The sequence below is a fragment of the Delphinus delphis genome, chromosome 4 (assembly GCF_949987515.2).
Source record: "Delphinus delphis chromosome 4, mDelDel1.2, whole genome shotgun sequence".
Lineage (NCBI taxonomy): Eukaryota > Metazoa > Chordata > Mammalia > Artiodactyla > Delphinidae > Delphinus > Delphinus delphis.
In genome coordinates this window covers 115547556-115569807 of record NC_082686.1, presented here as the reverse complement: position 1 = coordinate 115569807, position 22252 = coordinate 115547556, and the positions used below count along the sequence as shown (strand labels likewise).

Below are 22252 nucleotides of genomic sequence, written 5' to 3'. Positions count from 1 at the left end.
CAGCTTGATGTTAACGTTAAAAAGGATAGTTTCACCTCTGGGATTGGTAGTGAGGGTGCTGAGCAAGTATGTGAGAGAAGGGGAGTTGGGAAACAATAAAGAACAATCTATTGATTAGGTCAACCTGTCTGCAGAGTAGTAGACTGGATCTCAGAGAGCACTGATTTCTTGTTTGCCACCCTGTATTGAAAGCTCCCTGAAGACAAAGACTTTTCATATTTGTGTTTTTTTCTGCACTAGTGTCCTGAAAAGAGAGTTTTCAATAAATTATTGTTAAAAGAATAAATTAGGGGGCAAAGGTAAAAGGCCTCAGAGTGGTGATTTCCAGAGATGAGACAAGGCTAGCTGAAGATACCTCCCTAATTCCTTTCTCCCAATCCTTAGTTCTTCTGAGAAACAGCTGTGAGTTGTTGGGCTGGGACCAGGAAACCCTGGTTGGGCAGCAGCTCAAAAGTATTGTTTAATGAAGAATCATATTTTCTTGTAAAACTTTGGGAATCAGAATATCTTTTACAAGACCAATGATGTGTAATTTATCGAATGCTTGCTTTGTGCCTTGTGTATCATTGCCTGTCGTTCTCACAACAGTCCAGTGATTATACTTACACCCATTTTGCAGAGAGACCCAAAGCCCTTCAGAAGTTGTGGAGCCAGGCCTGTGGGATTTGAAAAGTTCATATTAACAAGGCCTGTTATTAGAAAAGTATTAATTGTGCATGAACAGAAATATAGGTCCTGTCTTAGAGGCCTGGGGAGCCCCTCTTCCCAGGGGCCCCAGAATGTAGTGGGGGTCAGCCCACTCGTGAAGTGTACCCAAGTCTGTCCCCAGAATAGGCGAGGCAGTCAGATTTCTCCACTGGCTTCTTCTGTGCCACTGTTTCTTCCTTGGGTATAGGTTCTGGGGTACCTGGAATTAAGGAACACACCAGTTTGGGCTGCATTTTCTACCTACTCATTCCCTGGGTCCAGGACACTGGAGATAGGAATAGTCGCTTGTTATCAAACAGGATTGTCATGGAAAGAAATAAAGTCTGAACAAAATACTGTGAAAGGTATTGAACTGAGTGTGAAACGTACTCATCTGGCTGATCCTGCTTTTGACTTTATTTCCACTCTCAGAGTGTCTTCTTGTTACCCAAGAAGTACCTAAATGTTGCTCTAACCTCTTAAGCTGCCTCTCACCAACCTGCCCATGGACGTCAGTGATTTATGTTAAGACAGCAGCTAAAAGTGCTTTCATTCACAATAGTCCATGTTTTCGTCGGGCCTCCATTGGAAAAGGAAATTGTTAATGGATTGACTGATTTTCTGAACTTACTACTTAAACAGCATGAATGGACATCAAAATAAAAGGGAAAGGGCTTCCCTGGTGGCGCAGTGGTTAAGAGTCCGCCTGCCAATGCAGGGGACACGGGTTTGGGACACGGGTTCGTGCCCCGGTCCGGGAAGATCCCACATGCCACGGAGCAGCTGGGCCCGTGAGCCATGGCCGCTGAGCCTGCGCCTCCGGAGCCTGTGCTCCGCAACAGGAGAGGCCACAGCAGTGAGAGGCCCGTGTACCACAAAAAAACAAAAACAAAAAAAGGGAAAAGTTGCATAATCTGATACCTACAGGTTTAAAACTTTCCATGCACCCTTCCAGTGTTGGTCCAGCGTGACTGTTGTCTGTGTGTAAAAGGAAGAGGCACCAGTGCTTTTCAAACGGGCCCGGGGTCCAGGACTCTGGCCTCAGAGGATTGTATGTCAGCACCAGTGCCAGGAACCACAGCCTTCTGTTGCCAGCCAGGCTGCTGCTGCTGCTTGGGTCTCTCTCCTTCAGCCCATGGAGGCTCTGGCTCTATCTACACAAAACACAGAAAGTGGAGAAGCAGCGAACCAAGGTGATTTTGTAGAACTTCAAACCAGAAAAGTTTGACAATTTCAGGAGGAAATAGGTTTTGGTCTGAGGCATCTGGACAGCGGGGTTTGTAGATACACCCTTAATTAGAGCAAAGAGCCAAAGGAAGGCACTTTTGAAGTGCCTAAGGATCATTCCAAGGCACATGTTCCAATTGCTTAAGACTAGAAATCTATATCTAGTTTATTTTGAGAAATTTTAAAAATATGGAAAAGTACAGAGAAAAATACCCATATTCCCACCACCCAGAATTGACCATCGTTAAATATTGGCTCAATAAAAAAAATCCCAGTAGAAGATAAAGCCCTACCTGACTTTCACCCACAGCACCATTACTTTCTTCTCCTCCCCAAAGGCCAACGTTCTCATGGATTTGGTGTGTTTGCTTCCAAGTCCACCTTCTATAGTTATATAGAAATTATATACATGAGTACATGTTTTAGGGCATGATATAGTTCTGCCTTAAAAAAGTATTTACATGGTACCATGCATGGCAACTGGGAATTTGTGTGAGAGCGGGACGGGATTATAGGAAGCCACCCTTTGGAATTCCTGTTGTTGCCAGAGCTGATCCTGGTCTCTGCTCACAACCCTTCAACCCCCCACCTTTAGCACGAGTTTACCTAAATCTTTAAGTTAAAGGGTCCAGAGATAAGAAAGGAATCTATAAACAAAAAAAACAGAGGGAACCAGCTGGGACCAAGATGGTGATGAATCTGACCTACAACAGACCCTGAGTCTCATTATATGTTGATTTAACTACTTTAGCATATTAAATGATACACCCTACCAGCCACCAGGGCTGGACTTTATAGAACAAAAAGGATCGAAACGGGTGGTATGCCACTCCTTTGGAAAAAGCCCTGCCCCTTCCCTGGTAGACTTACGCATATGCCCCCCTATCATTAGCCTCACTCCTCCTCCCTTTGTCTTTACAGTACTTTTTTTTTTTTTTTTTGGCCTCTCCTGTTGCGGAGCACCGGACCTGCAGGCTCAGCGGCCACCACGGCTCACGGGCCCAGCCGCTCCGCGGCATGTGGGATCTTCCCGGACCGGGGCACGAACCCGTGTCCCCTGCATCGGCAGGCGGACTCCCAACCACTGTGCCACCAGGGAAGCCCTACAGTACTCTTTAACATTAAAGCCCTCTTGCCAGGTGGGTGAGAAGATGATCTGTGAACTTAGTTCCCCGCTTCTCTATTCTTTGGCCACTGAATAAAGCCTGTGCTGTGTTCATCTCAGCTTCTGTTTCATTATTCACTCGAACCCAAACGGAAAAAGAACCCTCCCCTGACAAGGCAGAGAGCCTTGGCCGGGCTATGGCCTGAGTAGGGTCCATACAACTTAATTCAGTAACAGTATCACCATCATCACATTTATTCACTATTCATTGACAATCTCTTATATGGCAGGCAGCGTGTGAGGGGATATGACAACGAGAATCACTGATGGCTTTTCCCCACCCGTGAAGTTTACATTCTAGTGGAGAAGACAGTCACAAAAATTAGCAAACGGGTGCAACGAGGTAGGTTGCCTCCACGGTGGCTCCCAGAGCTCCCTACTTCCTAGTATCCACATCCTTGTATAGCCCTTGTCCAAGTGTTAGCAAGGTTGGTTTGTGCAATCAGTAGCATACAGCAGAAGTGATGCTATATCACACCCAAGATCAGGTTATAAAAAATACTTCAGCTTCCGTCTTAGGTGCTCACACATTCTCTTCATCACTTCCTCTGTGGGAAGCTGCTATGTATGTGGACACTCGGGCAGCCTGTGGAGAGGTCCACTTGACAAGGAATGAACTAAGGCCAGCCAGCAACCACGTGAGTGAGCTTGGAAATGGATCCTTCAGTCCGCTTGAACCTTGAGATGACTCTAGCCCCGGGCCAACCCGTTGAGTGCACCATCACGAAAGAGTCTGTCCAGACCATGCAGTTAGCCTACTCCTGTATTCCTGACCCACAGAAACTTCCAGGTAATAAATGTTTGGCTTAAGCTGCTATGAGTAGGGGTAATTTGTTATGCATCAATAGATAACTAATACAGAGACAGGTGAAATAATTGCAAGTTGGAATAAGTGCCTACACCAATCTTACAGTAGAGCAGATGCCCATTGGTTCATGGAGCCTGAATGCTGGTTTCAGATCCTGGATCCTGGCTCAGCCACATACTAGCAGTGTGACCTTAGCAAGTCATTTCTCTAAACTTCTATTTTCTAATTTGATCATTTGTAAAACAAAGATAATAACGGTACTTACATTAAAGTTGTGAAGCGTCAACAAGTTAGAAAATGAAAGTGCTTAGCCCAGAGCCTGACACATTGTAAGGGCTCAATTCATTTAACTGTTGTTATGCTGTATGGATTCTTAAGCATTTGTTATTAATATATTTACCTGAGCTGTTTGCTTATTGTCTTTCATACTGGAAAATGGCTACTGAAGGTGAATGCTGCTGTATAAATCTGACTCAAATTTAACAATATAGTTCAACACTGTATTGAGCACCTACTATGTGCCAGGGACTAAGCTAGGTACTGGAAAAAGATTAGTGAGGTATGATCCATGTCCCCATAGATCATACCTCCCCAGGGGAGGCAGAGCAAATGTATTAGTGTAATAAAGGATTCTAAGTCTAAAAGACTTGTGAGTCGAAGAATCTGCAAGAATTCTTCACCAAATGCCATTCATATTTGCTATACTTCTTATTGTGGGGAGGCACCTGATAGTTCTATACTCAGGAGAAAATTTGAGAATCAGTTTAGAAATTTAGAAATAGATCTATTTTAATTGCTAATGTAGGCTATAAATTACACTGCGGGGACTTCCCTGATGGTCCAGTGGCTAAGACTCTGCGCTCCCAATCAAGGAGCCCGGGTTTGATCCCTGGTCAGGGAACTAGATCCCACATGCCGCAACTAAGAGTTCACAAGCCGCAACTAAAATATCCCTCATGCTGCAACAAAGATCATGCACACGGCAACAAAGATCCCACGTGTTGCAACTAAGACCCGATGCAGCCATATTAAATACATACATACATAAAACCTTAAAAAAATTATACTGGGAAGTCAAAACACAGAGGAAAGCAGTACGACGAAATGAAGATAGGCTTTGGATCTCAGCTTAAATGTCACCTCCTCAGGGAGGTCTCCTGTATGTAACCCTATTCTCTTCCTTCATAACAATTATTATAATTATATGCTTATTTGTATTCCATATTTCTCTTGCCAACTATACTGTAAGCTCCATGAGGGTGGGTTTACTCACCACCGTAGAACGTATCTAGTTCAATCCGTGGTACGTAACAGGTGCTTAATAAGTTTTTGTAAATGAACGAATGTTAAATGAGTGTTAGAACCATTAGAATCCTGGTGGGTAGATGAGGTCCACAGAAGACTCTTGAGACCAGTGCAGCAGGATGCTGACCTAAAGGCTGAACTTGTGTGCAGGGCCCTTTCCTTTTCTGGCAGAGAGATGCTAGAAAAGCCTTAGGGGTTCAGAAGAAGGGATTCCTTTGGAGGACAGTGCTCTAGAGCTTCCTCCCCTCCCCTTGCTACATACAAAATCCAGGAGTGGTGGGAGAGAGGTTCTATTGTTAGGAATTAGAGAATAAACAGCCTTTTTTGCTTTGAAGATTGTGAAGGATACTGGTGATCATCCGTCTAGCGTCCATTTTCCTCTTGATCCTTACAGAACTCCAATTTTACCCAAGTAGCCATGTTTCCTTCTTGTAATCCATGTGACTCAAGGAGCACCCACCCCAGAGGGTAAACTTTTCCTTGGTAACTTGGTAAACTTGATATCCTGTACTTTCCAATAACTTGTCTTGGTAACTTGTTGAACCACTGCATCAAACAAGTCCAAAGTCTATCTTGCCCCTGGACTTCCTGTTATGTGAGATAATCAATTTCCTTATTGCTTAAGAAGACAGTTTGAATCAGATTTTTTTTTAAAATCAGATTTTGTATTCTATTTGCAGGCAAATAATCCTAATTGACCAATGATGTTTGGCCTCCTAGCTATAATTAGGGCAGCTACACTCAGAAAAGTGGGTAAGTCACCATATTACCCTGGAAAAGTCAAGCAGTGAGACTGTTTGTGTTCCAAGTGTTAAAAATGAAAATCTGCCAACCAGGCTAGTGTGAATAGCTAAGTATGGAAAGGGCAGGGGGTGGCGGTGGGGTGAGGACATGTTTACATGGGGCAGACAGACACAGAGATCAAACTCATAGTGGCTCCAGCTGCCTGGAAGAAGGCTGAGTATGGGCCTGAAAGTTGAACCCTAAAAGCTGTGACCCTGAGACCTCCTTGTGAGAGACACCATGCCCTCCGTGGGAGATCCCTGTTGGCCTTTGTGGGACCTGCTGTGCTACAGACTTGCATCATTTGACCAATTGGAAAGTACAGGTTGCGAACAGTGACATCGTGTGGCTATCAGATGCAATGACAAAGGCCACCAGGCCTTCCCTTCAGGTGTGTCACAGCTGGATTTTCCTCTGGGAATTTTTGGATCGCTTAACCTGCTATAAGTTTTTGAAAAAGGTGGGAAGGGGCCCTATTTGTAGATTCTGAATTTATTAAGGTGATACAGAGAGGATTGAGATGATTTCCTTTTGTGGAGAAAAAGAACACTGATCATATTTGTACACTGTGGAGCCCTCCCCCCGCCTTTTTTTTGGTTTTTTTTTTTACAGTTTTTACTTATATATCAGGATGCAAGAAAGTTAGGCTTGAAAAGACCCAAACAAAAGCCTTTTCATTTTATACTCCTTTTGAAAACTCATCTATGGTTCCCCATCGCCTCCAGTACAAAGTCCCAGCTCCTTAGCACACCTGCTAAAGGCCTTCCTTCTCTGATTCTCCAATGATTCAACATGCTCCTCAGCTTCCTCAGGAAGCCCATTATATTGGCCAATGCTTTGGGAGTTAGGTTTTTGGGGAGGGCAGATATGAGCTGTACCAAAGAAGTCTAGGTTTAATTACAGAAAGATAAAAAAAAAAGTAAGGTTTACTGAGAACTTGTGAACTAGGCATTATAATAACGTGCTTTGGAGTTGTTATCTTAATTTGCACATGAAGTTTTCTCTAAATACTGATAGGGACAGAGTAAACGGCCAAAGTAGGTGATTAAATAGTTAACTCCACTAGGGGATTGTAAGGAAAAAGTATGGGAGACGCCTGTAAGTTAATGATCACTCAAGAAAGCAGGCTTGCTTAGCAACAAAACCATGCATGCAACAGAAGCATGACTTGCCCCAAAACAAAACAGTGGTGGCATGAGACACACATCCTGCCCAGTGAGGTCAGTAAATTAATGATTCCTAGGACATGCTTCTCTGTGCACACTAAAAACAAAAATATAAGGAAAAGGTGACATTATACTGAAACCCGAGATGATTTATCATATTTTAGTATATGTTACTGCCTTTTTGCTCATTTCCATTGCACCATGACAGTCCCAGTTCAACCATGTGGGGACAAGAAAACTCCTCCACCTGATGTGGAGGTGGAACTGATGATGGAAGCTTGATATCTACTCAAGAATGAGGAAGAAGGTGGTCTTCTTTTTCTTTGATTATAAAACTGTAGCCCACTAAGTTCTCGGAGCGGCATTCCCTTGCCCACCAGCTTGTAAGCCTCGCAAGCGTCCTACTCTAATAAAACACTTCTGATCTATCACTTTGCCTCTCAATGAATTCTTTCTGTGCTGAGACATAAAGAACAGCAGGTCCTTGAACCTCCTCTCCCTCCACGCATTTCTGCCTTTCCTATCTGTATTGCTGGGGAACTCTTCACCGTTCAGAATCATTCTTCTTATGCATCTCTCTAGGTTTGTAGTTCTCTAACTTGGCTGCACATTGGAATCACCTGGGGAGCTTTACAAACTACCAATGCCTGGGTCCTACCCAGCAGATTCTGATATACTTAACTTGGGGTCTGAACATTGTTTCCAAAGCTCCCCAGGTGATTCTAATGTGCAGCCAGGGTTGAGACGCACTGGTCGAGGAAGACTTCAGGGACCTAGGTAAATCCTCCTTTTCTTTCCCTTCTGTGCCCTAGACACCTTTCTCTGATCATGCCTATCACACTGCACCTTAATTTCAGGGTGTATACCTATCTCCCTAACTAGATTTTGAACATCTCCAGCCAGACACTTTTGCATTTTTGGAGCTCGATGTATGGCCTGACACTTCGTGGAGATTTGGAAAATGTTTAATGGGAGGGTAAAACGTCATCAACAAACACTTATTTGCGTCCTCCAAATGCCAGGCGCTGCACCGCTCAGCCAGGTCCTGAACATAGAGAACACGCTGACGTGACCCGCAGGAGCTAGCAGACACGACGTGTGTGTGTGTGTGTGTGTGTGTGTGTGTGTGTGTGTGCGCGCGCGTGCGTGTGTGATCCAGGTAAGTGAGAGAGACAACTTGAGCCAGAGCCTATTTTCAGCTGCAATGGAAGTGCGCAGGCGCAGACGACAAAGCCGGCCCGGCACACACAGGTCTAAGTCAAAGTTAGGCCCCACCCGCAGAAGCGGAGCCAACCAGAGGGCGCGGGGCAGGCCCAGCCTTCCCGGGCGGTCCGAGAAAATCGCTCCGGCGTTTAAGCCAGAGCAGAGGTAGGCCTCTCGACGCGCTCGGGCTCGATTGGCCGGCCTCCCACGGCGTGGTAACGGTCGCAGAGGCGGGGCCGGAGGCCGCTGAGCCGGCGGGGCTGGGCGCGCTGCTGCTGAGCGGCGGCGACTGAGTAAGGTGAGCGGCTCTTGGGGTTTACAGAAGCGGCGGCTGGAGCTCCTGCCTGAGGAATCCCGGGAACTGACCACACCTGCGCCCTGCGAGTGGTCAGACTGACCCTTGCTGGGGTTCCCAGAGAGGAGCAATGAAAATCCCAGTGTAAAGGCCGGGGGGAGCGGGGTGACCTGAGAAACCTGGTTCAAGTCTGGCTTCCCGCGCTTTGTGATCTTTGGCTTCCCATTTAACGTCTCGGCGCCTCAGTTTCTTCATTTGTAGGACACAGCTGGTAATTCTTGCCTTATATGGTGGTTGAGAAGGTTAGATGAGGCAGTGAGTGTGAAGCGTGGAATGATTGCCGGCGCAGCCTGGATTCTGGATAGGTTGTAGTTACTCCGTTCCCAAGCGTCCACTAGGGCCGACCCGCTCCGCTTTGCAGTTGTCAAGGTGTCTGAGAAGGTCGCTTGGCTAGTGAAGGCCCGTAGCAAAAGGTGGGGGCTCCGCGGACGGGTAGAGTAGGTATCTCCTTCTCCGGTTTATTAGGACCATTTCAGAATCGGAGGGGCCTCTTTATGCGGAGCCTAATTTGATTTTATTAAGAAAATCAATGAGGTGAAAATATTGCAAGGCTAAGAGACCCGTAACACGCAGACCAAACAGGTTTTTGTACCACTTTGTTTTCTAACCGTGATAATGTTAAACACTGGGCACGCATTACCTCTGTTGGTTTCAGTCCTCTGTATGAGGTTTTGTTTTGTTGTGTTGTTTTACTTTTGGTATTGCCAAGTAGACCCGGGCCTTCCCCGCCCCACTTTGGGGAAGAGGTGGCTGACTAGGGTTTTGCCCGCAGCTTCTGCTTGGAGGCGTGTTCTGACCCTTTATGTAACCTCTCGCGGGGCAGAATGATTTGGTTGAGATGAGATCCAGTACTAATTCCGTTTCCTTATTTGCGGTAGATTCAGTTCTTTTTAGGAACGTTAAACAGCATGTTGGCATATTTTTGGAATAGAGCTTTTGCATTTAATAGACAATAGAGACTTTGAAAGCATTGGATGTTCCATTTATTGCAGTAAAGTGAAATACGTACTTTTGAGAAAGCTAATTGCACATTTTGATGTGACTCACTTGAGAAAGAACAGCTACTGGCCATGCTTTATTTACAGTTCCCCCCCCCCCAAAGTAGTGAAAAATAATTACATTTTAATTTATGGTGCATGTTACAGGGGCTTCAGACCTATAAAGGGCAAGTTACCAAAGGACTCTTGGGAGATCTCAGTGCAAGGAGATAGAAATGTGTTTTGCTTCTATGCACTTGGCTTTCTATGCTGTGTACAAATGAACTCCAACCCTGCAACTCCTATTCTCACAGTCTTACTTTAGGTGTGTTATGACACTGATTAAAGCAAGCTGCACCTTCTGCTTTGGCTTTGGGAAGCATTGGGTCTCTTCTGACTCAGAGTTCCAGACCTATGTCCTGTTACAGCTTGTAGTGGGGTAAAGGCAGCTGCAAACTATTGGCACATTAATTTCACAGTATGGACTTCTGAAAAGGAGGGCTTGGTCACAGGTGAAATTGTGAAAGTTGTTCTCCCTGCCTTTGCTTTTTGTGTTCAGTGGTATCGTCTGAGAGTACGCCTGCCTGTGAGAATTATTCTACTGCCGCAGACCAGCCAGAGAAAGAGGATTTCACCACCCACGGTCAGAAGGGAAGGGGTAAGGAACTGAAGTAGCACCGACGAATGGGGTCAGAAGGACCAAGACAACTGATAGTTGCAAGGCAAATTTTATTATGCTACAGTGGCAGATTATATAGAATAGAAAAAGGAAGGTTGCCAGATGGTGGTTTACATTATCTACAGACTGTCCGGCTCAAGGTTAACTTCCCTGGGAGAAAACCCATAAACCCAGAATCATCAAAAATAACCTGCACGTGCAGGGGGGAGACAGCTTTGCTTGTCTCATTTTACATTCTTTCTGATCTCTGGGCCTTGGTGATTTATCTCCCATAGAATGGAACAAGGAGGGGAACAAGTAGGCACAGTCCCTTCGAGCAGCGGCGGCATGCATGGTATGTCTGCAGCTTGCTCTCAAGGCTGACTGCTTCCCACATTCTACCTTTGAAGCCAGAATCAGAATTGATGCTAGATGATGATAGAATTGGACTCCCAGGTAAATGTTTCAACAGAGCGGGGACAGGAAAGATAAGGGGAAAGAAGACAATGGTGAAGGCATGTGGTGGTGAGCATCGGAGTCCATTAGCTAATTCAGTTGTTCCAGCTTCTGTTTAGTGGTTACCACCAGTAAGACAGATGCCTGTTCTGGGAATAACACATGACCATTCTTACTAGGAGATGAACTTTTTAAGATTTGGGTCTCTTTATCTTTTTGAAACTTAGATGAAGATCCAGTTTCAGATATGAGAGTCACTGAGTGATCATTTCATTGAGATCAACTTGAATGACCAGGTGAAAAGTGCAAGAGGACTGTGCTATGACTGAGGTATGTCTGATGTGACAGATAACTCTCTCTGGATGTTGAGAGACTGGAAAGGATCTGCTAATTGTGGAATACTATATGTATATTTTGACCTCCTCATAATCCTATCAGATACTGTATTTTTTTTTTTTTTTGGCCACACCCCACCACAGCATGTGGGAATCTTAGTTCCCCAACCAGGGATCGAACCTATGCCCCTGCATTGGAAGTTCAGAGGCTTAACCACTGGACTGTCAGGGAAGTCCCTCCTATCAGATTTTTTAAACTCAATTAAGGAAACTGAAGCCCAGAATGGTTAAATAACTTTTTAAGATAACACAGATAGCTGGTCACCAACTCTGATCACCACTTCTGTGTGCCAGGCACTGTTCTATTTGTCCTTTCTATATTAACTTTCCTAATCTTCACAAGAACCTATGAGCTAAGTACTTTTATTATCTTCATTTTATGATAAGGAAATTGAGGCACAGAGATTAGTACTTTCTTGGTTGCGTGGCAGAATCCATGATTCGAACCTAGGCATTCTGGCTATACCAGCCTTCTTTTAGTTAGTATTTCCTTTCCTTTTGCTTTTATTGTTATTTAACAAAATTTTTTATTAAAAAATGAATTTTTATTATGAAGTCAAACAAAAGAACATACGTAAAAATGTGTAGCTTAATGAATTACTAAAAGACGATACCACCTAGGTCAGGGTGAAGAACCGTGCTAGCTGTGTTAAAACTTTGCTCCATCCCAATTACAACCACTCGTGTACTCCCATTAGTAGCCATTCTTCTGACTTTTATAGTAATTGCTTCCTTGTGTTAAAAAAAGTTTTTTCATAAATCTGTATTCTTCAGCACTATAATGTAGTCTTGTCATTACATTTTTAAAAAAATCTCTTTTAATCTGTAGGTTTTCTCCCTATTCCTTTCTTTTCTTACAATTTATCTGATGAAGAACTTGGGTCATTTGACGTGTATACCCTACAGTCTGGATTTTGCAGATTGCACACTGATGTACAGTTAATTATGTTTCTCTGCCCTGGGTAATTCTTGTATATTAGTAGCTGGATCCAAGACTGGATCAGACTCAGATTCAATCCCTTTGGTAATTCTCTAGGTGGTGTTTGCCAAGACCATAGGAGGTGTGGAATGTCGCATTGTTTCTCTTTGTGTTTTCAGCACCTGTTTGTACTTGATGCCTATATCTGTTCATTGAAGGTTGCAAAATAGTGGTATTCTATCGTGGCTTTTTTACTTATTAGTTGGAATATTAGTCCTTTATCTATCATTTGAATATGCAGCAGTACAATTCCTTTAGGAAAGGCAGCATAAGTGTTTGATTCTTTCCATTTATTTACCAATTTTTGAGAAAGTGAATCGATTTTTTATCTTCTGAAGACAATTCTTTTTTGTTTTGTTTTTGAGACAATTCTTTTTAAAAATCTAATATCAGTATGAGGTCATGAATTTAAACATTTTACGTGTTTCAGTTCATTGCAATTATTATTATCAAAGCTCATGTGGTCTCATCTTTGGCTGGGGGGAGCCTATTCAAGCCTATCCTTTTGATATGACCCTACTAGTCTTTAATAGCTTCCTTGTTGTCTGATATCTTAAATCAGTTCTGTCCCAAATCTGAAATCATCATTTCTTCAAGAAACTCTGTTTTTTTAAAGAAGGAAATAGCATTTCAAGATCATAATCTGTATTCTAGGGATACTGAGTCAGTCACTGTTTGAGGGCTTTCAGTAGACAGGCAGATATAAGTATCCTAGCTCTATCTGTAGACGCACACAGAACTCTTTTCATCTTGTAAAGCTGAAACGTTATACCCGTTAAACAATAACTCACCATCCCCCCAAGACCCTGGCAACCACCATTCTACTTTCTGTATAAGTGGAATCATACAGCATTTGTTTTTTTGAGATTAGCTAATGTCCTTAAAGTTCATCCATGTTGTAGCATATGTAAACATTTCCTTCCTGTTTAAGGATGAATAATATTCCACTGTATGGATATACCATATATTGCTTATCCATTCATCTCTTGTTGGAACTTGGGTTGCTTCCACATTTTAGCTATTGTGAATAGTGCTGCTGTGAACATGGATGTACAAATATCTCTTCAAGACCCTGCTTTCAATTCTTTTGAATATACCCAGAAGTAGAATTGCTGAATCGTAAGGGCAGTTCTACATTTAGATTTTTGAAGAACCACCATGCTATTTTTCACAGCAGGTGTACCATTTCACATTCCTACCAACAGTGCACAAGGGTTTCAATTTTTCCACATGCTCACCAACATCCTCACTCTCTGTTTTTTTGATAGTAGCCATCCTAATGGGTATGAGGTGGTATCTCGTTGTAGTTTTGATTTGCATTTACCTAATGGGTAGTGATATTGAAATCTTTTCATGTGTTTATGGGCATTTTTATATATTCTTTAGATAAGTGCAAGTTCCTTGCCCATTTTTTAATCAGAATTTTTGTTGTTGAGTTTCAGGAATTCTCTATATATTCTGGGTATTAATCCCTTATCACAAATGATTTGCAAATATTTTCTCCCATTCCATGGATTGCCTGTTTACTCTGTTGACAATATGTTTTGATGCACAAAAGTTTTAAATTTTTGTGAAGTCCAATTTGTCTGTTTTTACATTTGTTGCCTGCGCCTTTCCTGTCATATCCATGAAAGCATTGCCAAATCCAGGATTGTGAAGCTTTTACCCTATGTTTTCTTCTAAGAGTTTGATAGTTTTGGCTCTTACATTTAGATCTTTGATCCATTTTGAGTTAATTTTTTTTTTTTTTTGTGGTGCACGGGCCTCTCACTGTTCTGGCCTCTCCCGCTGTGGAGCACAGGCTCCAGACGTGCAGGCTCAGTGGCCATGGCTCACGGGCCCAGCCGCTCCACAGCATGTGGGATCTTCCCGGACCGGGGCACGAACCCGTGTCCCCCGCATAGGCAGGCGGACTCTCAACCACTGAGCCACCAGGGAAGCCCCATTTTGAGTTAATTTTTGTGTGTGGTCTTAAGTAAGGCTCCAACTTCATTCTTTTTACAGTTTTCCCAGAAGAGGAAGAGGCTGACCATTCCCCTTTGGATTTTTGGCACTCTTGTTGAAAATCATTTGACAATAAATGTGGGGAATTATATCTGGGCTTTTTATTCTCCTCCATTTGTCTATATGCCAATACCGCTATGTTTTGATTTTTATAGCTTTGCAGTGAGTTTTAAAATCAGGAAGTGTGACTTCTCCAGCTTCTTTCTTCTTTTTCAAGATTGTATTGGCTATTCAGGGTCCCTTGAGATTCCCTATGTATTTTAGGATGGGTTCTCTATTTCTGCAAAAAGTGTCATTGGGATTTTGATGGGGATTACACTGAATCTGTAGATTGCTTTAGTTAGTATTGATGTCTTAATATTAAGTCTTATGATCCATGAACATAGGATATAGTCCCATTTATTTATGTCTGTTTAATTTCTTTGAGCAATGTTTTGTAGTTTTCATCATACAAGGCTTTCACTTCCTTGGTTAAGTTTACTGCCGTTTTTATTCATTTTTATGCTGTTGTAAATGGAGTTGTTAATTTCCTTTTTGGGTTATTCATTGTTAGTGTGTAGAAATGTACCGATTTTTATATGTTGATTTTTGTATCCTGCTACTTTGCTGAATTCATTTATTCTAACAGTTTTCTCTCTGTGTGTGTGTGTGTGTGTGTGTGTGTATTCTTTAGGGTTTTCTGCATATAATATCATCTGCACATAGAGGTAATTTTACTTCTTCCTTTCCAATTTGGATGCCTTTTATTTCTATTTCTTGCTTAATTGCTTGGTGAGAACTTCCAATTCTACATGGAATAAAAAGGCCTTTACACAGAAAACTATAAAACACTGATGAAAGAAATGAAAGATGACACAGACAGATGGAGAAATATACTATGTTCTTGGATTGGAATAATCAATATTGTGAAAATGACTGTACTACCCAAAGCAATCTACAGATTCAGTGCAATCCCTATCACATTACCAATGACCTTCTTCACAGAATTAGATCAAAAAATTTTACAATTTGTATGGAAACACAAAAGACCCTGAATAGCCAAAGCAATCTTGAGAAAGAAAAACAGAGCTGGAGGAGCAGGCTCTCCAACTTCAGACTATACTACAAAGCTACAGTAATCAAGACAGTATGGTAGTGGCACAAAAACAGAACTATAGATCAATGGTACAGGATAGAAAGCCCAGAGATAAACCCATGCACCTATGGTCACCTAATCTATGACAGAGGAGGCAAGAATATACAATGGAGAAAAGACAGCCTCTTCAATAATTGGTGCTGGGAAAACTGGACAGCTACATGTAAAAGAATGAAATTAGAACACCATACCTAATGCCATACACAAAAGTTTTCAAAATGGATTAAAGACCTAAATAGACCAGACACTATAAAACTCTTAGAGGAAAACATAGGAAAAACACTCTGACATAAACCACAGCAAGATCTTTTTTGACCCACGTCCTAGAGTAATGAATATAAAAACAAAAATAAACAAATGTGACCTAATTAAACTTAAAAAGCTTTTACACAGCAAAGGAAACCATAAACAAGATGAAAAGACAACCCTCAGAATGGGAAAAAATATTTGCAAACGAAGCAACGGACAAAGGATTAATCTCCGAAATATACAAACAGCTCATGGAGCTCAATATCAAAAAACCAAACAACCCAATCAAAAATTGGGCAGAAGACCTAAATAGACATTTCTCCAAAGGAAACATACAGATGGCCAAGAGGCACATGAAAAGATGGTCAGCGTCACTAAATTATTAGAGAAATGCAAATCAAAACTACAATGAGGTATCACCTCACACCGGTCAGAATGGCCATCATCAAAAAATCTAAAAACAATAAATGCTGGAGAGGGTGTGGAGAAAAGGGAACCCTCTTGCACTGTTGGAGGGAATGTAAATTGATACAGCCACCATGGAGAACAGTATGGAGGTTCCTTAGAAAACTAAATATAGGACTACCATATGATCTAGCAATCCCACTACTGGGCATACAGCCTGAGAAAACCATAATTCAAAATGACACATGTACCCCAATGTTCATTGCAGCACTACTTACAATAGCCAGGACATGGAAACAACCTAAGTGTCCAATGACAGATGAATGGATATAGAAGATGTAGTACTTATGTACAATGGAATATTACTCAGCCATAAAAAGGAACAAAATTGGGTCATTTTTGGAGATGTGGGTGGACCTAGAGTGTGTCATACAGAGTGAAGTAAGTCAGAAAGAGAAAAACAAATATTGTATATTAACTCATATATGGAATCCAGAAAAATGGTACAAATGAACCTATTTCCAGGGCAGAAATAGAGATGTAGTTGTAGAGAATGGATATGTGGACATGGTGGGGGGAAGGGCAGGGTGGGACGAATTGGGAGATTAGGATTGACATAAATACACTACCATGTGTAAAATAGCTAGTGGGAACCTGCTGTATAGCCCAGGGAGCTCAGCTCCATGCTCTGTGATGACCTGGATGGGTGAGAATGGGGTGGAGTGGGAGGGAGGTCCAAGAGGGAGGGGATATATGTATACATATAGCTGATTCACTATGTTGTACACCAGAAACTAACACAACATTGTAAAGCAATTATACTCCAAAAAAAAAAAAAAGAAGTGGTGAATGTGGACATCCTTGCCTTGTTCCTCATCTTGGAAAGCTTTCAGTCTTTCACCATTGAGTATGATGTTTACTGTAGCTTTTTTTATATATGGCTTTTGTTGAGTTAGTTTCCTTCTATTCCTAGTTTGTTGAGTGTTTTTATCATGAAAGGGTGTTGGGTTTTGTCAAATGCTTTTTCTGCATCAGTTGAGATGATATTTTTTTTCCTTCATTCCATTAATGTAGTGTAATACGTTGATTTCTTTTCATATGTTGAACTGTTCCTACATTCCAGCTATAACTCCCACTTGGAAATGGTGTGTAATCCTTTTAATACGCTGCTGAATTTGGTTTACTAGTTATTTTGTTGAGGATTTTTGCATTGATGCTTATAGGAATATTAGTCTTTAGTTTTCTTTTCTTGTATTGTCTTTGTCTGGTTTTGATATTAGGGTAATGCTAACCTCCAGGAATGAGTTAGGAAGTGTTCCCTCCTCTTTAATGTTTTGGAAAAGTTTGAGATGTTTTGGTAGAATTCCTCAGTGAAGCCACCATGTCCAAGGCTTTTCTTTGTTTGGAGTTTTTTGGTTACTGATTCAATCTCCTTACTAGTTATAGGTGTACTGAGATTTTCTATTTCTTTGTGATTCAGTCTTGGTAAGTTTTGTATTTCTAGGAATTTATCCATTTCATTTTGGTTTTCTAATTTGTTGGCATACCATTGTTCATAGTATTGTTTTATAGTTTATATTTCTGTATAATTGATAGTAATGTCCCCACTTTCATTTCTGATTTTAATAATTTGAATCTTCTTTTTTTCTGTTCATCTAGCTAAACATCTGTCATTTTTGTTGATCTTTTCAGCTGTCTTTCATTGACTTCCTCTATTGCTTTCCTATTCTCTATTTCCTTTGTTTCTGCTCTAATTAATCTGTATTATTTTCTTTCCTTTGCTAGCTTTAGGTTTAGTTTGTTATTCTTTTTCTAGTTTCTTAAGTTGTAAAGTTAGGTTGTTAATTTGAGACCTTTCACATTTTTTAATGTAAACTTTTATAGCTATAAATTTCCCCCTTAGCACTGCTTTCACTGTGTCCCGTAAGTTTTGTGTTTTCATTTTCATTAATATCTTAAGTATTTTCTAATTTCTCTTGTGATTTCTTCTTTCATCCATTGGTTATTTACAAATGTGTTGTATTTAGTTTCCATAAATTTATGAATTTTTTATTTATGTTATTGATTTCTAACTTTGTCCATTTGTGGTGACTTAATTTGTGGCCTAACTTATAGTGTATCCTGGAAAATGTTCCATGTGCACTTGGAAGACTGTGTATTCTGTAGTTGTTCAGTAGAGTGTTTTTGTTGTTTTTTTTTTTTTTTTTTGGCCACACCACACAGCTTGTGGGATCTTAGTTCCCTGACCAGGGATCAAACCCGTGCTCACTGCAGTGGAAGCTCAGAGTCCTAAACACTGGACCACCAGGGAATTCCCAGAGTGTTCTTTATAAATCTGTTAGATCTGGTTGGTTTACTGTGTCACATCCTGTTTCATTACTTTTCTTCCTGTTTCATTACTTTTCTTCTATCTGGTTGTTATATCTATTATTGAGAATGGGGTGTTAAAGTCTCCAACTACTATTGTAGAACTATTTCTTCCTTCAATTCTGTCAATTTTCACTTCATATGTTTTGGTGATCTGTTATTAAGTGCATAAGTGTTTGTAACTGTTATATATTCTTGCTGTATTGAATCTTTTATTAATATGTAATGTCCTTCTTTGTCTCTAGTAACCTTTTTTGATTTAAAGTCTATTTTGTCTGATACTAATATAGCTACCCTTGCTTTCTCTTGGTTATTATTTTCATGGAATATCTTTTACCATCCTTTCACTTTCAACGTCTTTGTGTTGCTGGATCTAAAGTGGGTCCTGTTTTAGATACATGTAGTTGGATTTCTTAAATTCATTCTGCCAATCTGTCAGGAGTTTAACCCACTTACATTTAAAGTGATTACTCATAGGTAGGGATTATTTCTCTCATTTTGCTATTGTTAGTAATATCTTATGGCCTTTTTTTTTTTCTCATTTCCTGTATTACTGTCTTGGTGTTTAGTTGATTTTTTTGTAGTGAAATGTTTTTCTCTTCATTTTTCTCATTTCCTTTTCTATATATTTTATCACTGTTTTCTTTGCAGTTACCATGGAGATTACATTTAACATTATAAATTATAACACTCCCCCACCTCTTTTAGTTGTCGATGTTGCACAATTACATCTTTATACATGTGTGCCCCAAAACATAAATTAATAATTATTTTAAATTAATTTAGTCTCTTATTTATTTTTTATTTTTATTTTTGGCTGCATTGGATCTTCGTTGCTGTGCGTGGGCTTTCTCTAGTTGCGAAGAGCAGGGTCTACTCATCATTGCAGTGCGCAGGCTTCTCCTTGCAGTGGCTTCTCTTGTTGCGGAGCACAGGCTTTAGGTGTGTGGGCTTCAGTAGTTGTGGCTCACAGGCTCTAGAGCGCAGGCTCAGTATTTGTGGTGCACAAGCTTAGTTGCTCTGCGGCATGTGAAATCTTCCCAGACCAGGGCTCGAACCCATGTCCCCTGCATTGGCAGGCAGATTCTTAACCGCTGCACCACCAGGGAAGACCCTAGTCTCCTAAATTAGGTGGAAAATGAGATATGACATTACATACCAAAGTTACAATAATATTAGCTTTTAGACTAGTGATTTTTTTAAAAAAATTATCTATTTCTTAACACATTATTGACTGGAGACTTATTAATGTGTCTTTTATTACCCAAATGTTATTGACTGGAGATGTATCAATATGTTTTTAGAGAGTGATACAATTAACATCACTGTGCCAAGCTGTTAGAACTTAAAATTGATCAAAGGTTCTTTATACAACTTATGATTGTCATTATCATTCACATTTTGCTCCTTTAAGTTTTTGTTCCAATCTTGTGTATATTATAAATGCAATTTTATTATGGTAAAATTTTCAAAAATGACGCATTGTGAAATTTTGAGTGAAGAAGAATTTTTCAATGAATTTATGCAGGTACTTTCTCTGATTTTCCAAGTGACGTATATACTAGTGTCTCAGAAGATGATAGTTCTTCAGAATATAGTTCTGATTTAGATGATGTGAATATTAGGCCAACAAAAAGACAAAAAACCTTAGTGATTGATTCTGATACAGAAAGTGAAAATGAAGCTCATGGTGCTGGAGAGTGCTCCTTTGCTTCTACAAAAGAGTGGATTGAAGACAACATTTCACGAAAATTAGAAGACTTACAGATGTGTCAGGTGTAACTATTGAGTGTAATAACCCACAAAGTGTTAGTGAAATAACAATTAATTTTTGGTAACTACTTTTTTGAGTTGGTCACTTCTCAGACAAACTTGTATCACCAACAGAATGAAAAATCATATAAAAAGTGTGATAAGTCTTCGAAATGGACTGATGTAACTGATAGTGACATGAAGAAGTTTCTTGGATTAATAATTTTGGTGGGACAAATAAGAAAGTCACACTGGAAAGAATATTGGTTGGTTGATCCCTTACTTGAAACACCTATCTTTCCAAAGATTATGACGAGAAGAAGGTTTGAACAAATAATGACATTTCTTCACTTTAACTCAGAAACTCCACTTCCTGCAGACAGAATTTCAAAAGTTAAACCTCTTTTGGATTATTTTCTACCAAAATTTCAATCGATCTATAATACCCAAACAAGAACTATCACTTGATGAGGCAATCATAAAGTGGAGAGGACGGCTCAGATTCAAAACCTATAATCCCAAAAAACTTACAAAATATGAAATTTTGGTCAGGATGGTTAGTGAAAGTGAAATCGGATATCTATGCAACCTTGAGATTTACACAGGTGAAGGAAAGAAACTGCAAGAAACAATATTATGGGTCCTACAACCTTATCTTGATTTATGGCACCATATTTACTAAGACAATTATTACAACAGTGTGTCCACATCTGAAATATTGTTGAAAAATAAAACCAGAGTTTGTGGGACCATAGGAGAGAATCGTGTCTACCAAACGAATTAAAGGAGAAATCTAAAAATCTACAGTGGGGAGAAATGACATTCTTACAGAAGGGAGAAGTGATTCTTATATGGAAAGATAAGAAGCTAGTCCGCATGGTGACAACTATTCATGATGCCTGCATAGCATCTACAGGAAAGGAAGACAGGAGGACTGGCCATCAGATAAGTAAGCCTACTTGTGTATTAGAGTATAATGTATGAAAGGAGTTGATTGATCCAATCAATATCTGGCAAACTTCAATATCCTCTGGAAAACTTGAAAATGGTATAAGAAAGTGGGTTTCTATTTGAGTAATTTCAGTTTATTCAATGCATTTAAAATTTATTGTAGCCTTAAGGCACAGAATAAAATTACTTACAAGCAGTTTTTGTTAGCAGTAACTAGAGAATGGGTAACTGGTGAATGTAGTTCATTCATTCACCATTCTGGTGAAGGTAGTGGTAGTCCTGCACCTGGTCCTTTTTGTGGCATTTCTAAAAGAGCCCCCGCACAAAGATCCACCTTGTCAATTCTCAGGTAAAATAAAAGAACATATCCTAGAGAAAATAATCCCCACAGGACTAAAAAAAAAATGCTGCCAGATAGTGTAGAGTCTGCTCTTCCAGGGGAAAGTGCAGTGAAACATGGTGTATTTGTAATAGATGTTCTGTTCCCCTGCACAGAGGTGCCTGCTATACTCCCTGTCACACTCTAACGAAATAATAGGATGCTTTAGTTTCAAATGAATACATTAAGTGCAAAAAAAGTTGTTGATATTTACTCAAACACGGGTGTTTCAGTATTCACTTACATAACAAATTGATGGCCACAGACGTTAGTTTCTATAAAACTCCCCTGGTCAGTAATGTGTTAAATCATATAGAAAACAAAAAGTGGAGTTACACATCTTTGTCATAATAATAGTAGCTTTTATAATTGCTCATGTATTTACCATATTTACCATGCCATTTACTGAGAGCTTTAGTTTTTCATATGGCTTCAATTTACTGTCTAGTGTCCTTTCATTTCAACCTGCAGGACTCCCTTTACCATTTCTTGTAGGGCAGGTCTAATGGTAACGAACTCCTCAGCTTTTGTTTATCTGAGAATGTCTTAATTTTGTTCTCTCTTTTGAAGGACAGTTTTGCCAGATATGGGATTTTTGATTGACAGTTTCTTTCTTTCAGCACTTTGAATGCATCATCTCACTACCTTCTGGACTCCAAAGTTTCTGTTGAGAAACATGCTGGTAATCTTATTGATGATTCCTTGTATGTGATATGTCACTTCTCCCTTGCTGCTTTCAAGATCCTCTCTTTGTGTCTTTCAGAAGTTTGATTATAGTACTTCCTGGTGTAGGTCTCTGTGAGTTTACATTTCTTGGGAGTTTGTTGAGCTTCTTGAATATATATA

The 22252-nt window shown here is 40.5% G+C and overlaps 1 protein-coding gene across 6 annotated transcripts in view; it reads left to right on the top strand.

Annotated features, from left to right (window-relative positions):
- Window positions 1–8563: 8563 nt before the first annotated feature.
- Window positions 8564–22252, top strand: part of CEP70 (centrosomal protein 70) — a 79787-nt gene continuing 66098 nt past the window's right edge. For 3 of the 6 annotated variants that reach the window (XM_060011324.1, XM_060011320.1, XM_060011325.1), the window contains exons 1-3: window positions 8564–8642; window positions 10236–10334; window positions 11018–11120. In XM_060011324.1, coding sequence (XP_059867307.1) covers window positions 11112–11120 — 9 coding nt within the window. In that variant the 5' untranslated portion in view covers window positions 8564–8642; window positions 10236–10334; window positions 11018–11111. Of the gene's footprint in view, window positions 8643–8763; window positions 8784–8852; window positions 8911–10235; window positions 10335–11017; window positions 11121–22252 lie in introns of those variants that run through there. The other 3 variants (XM_069540648.1, XM_060011322.1, XM_060011321.1) reach the window with 3 other exon arrangements.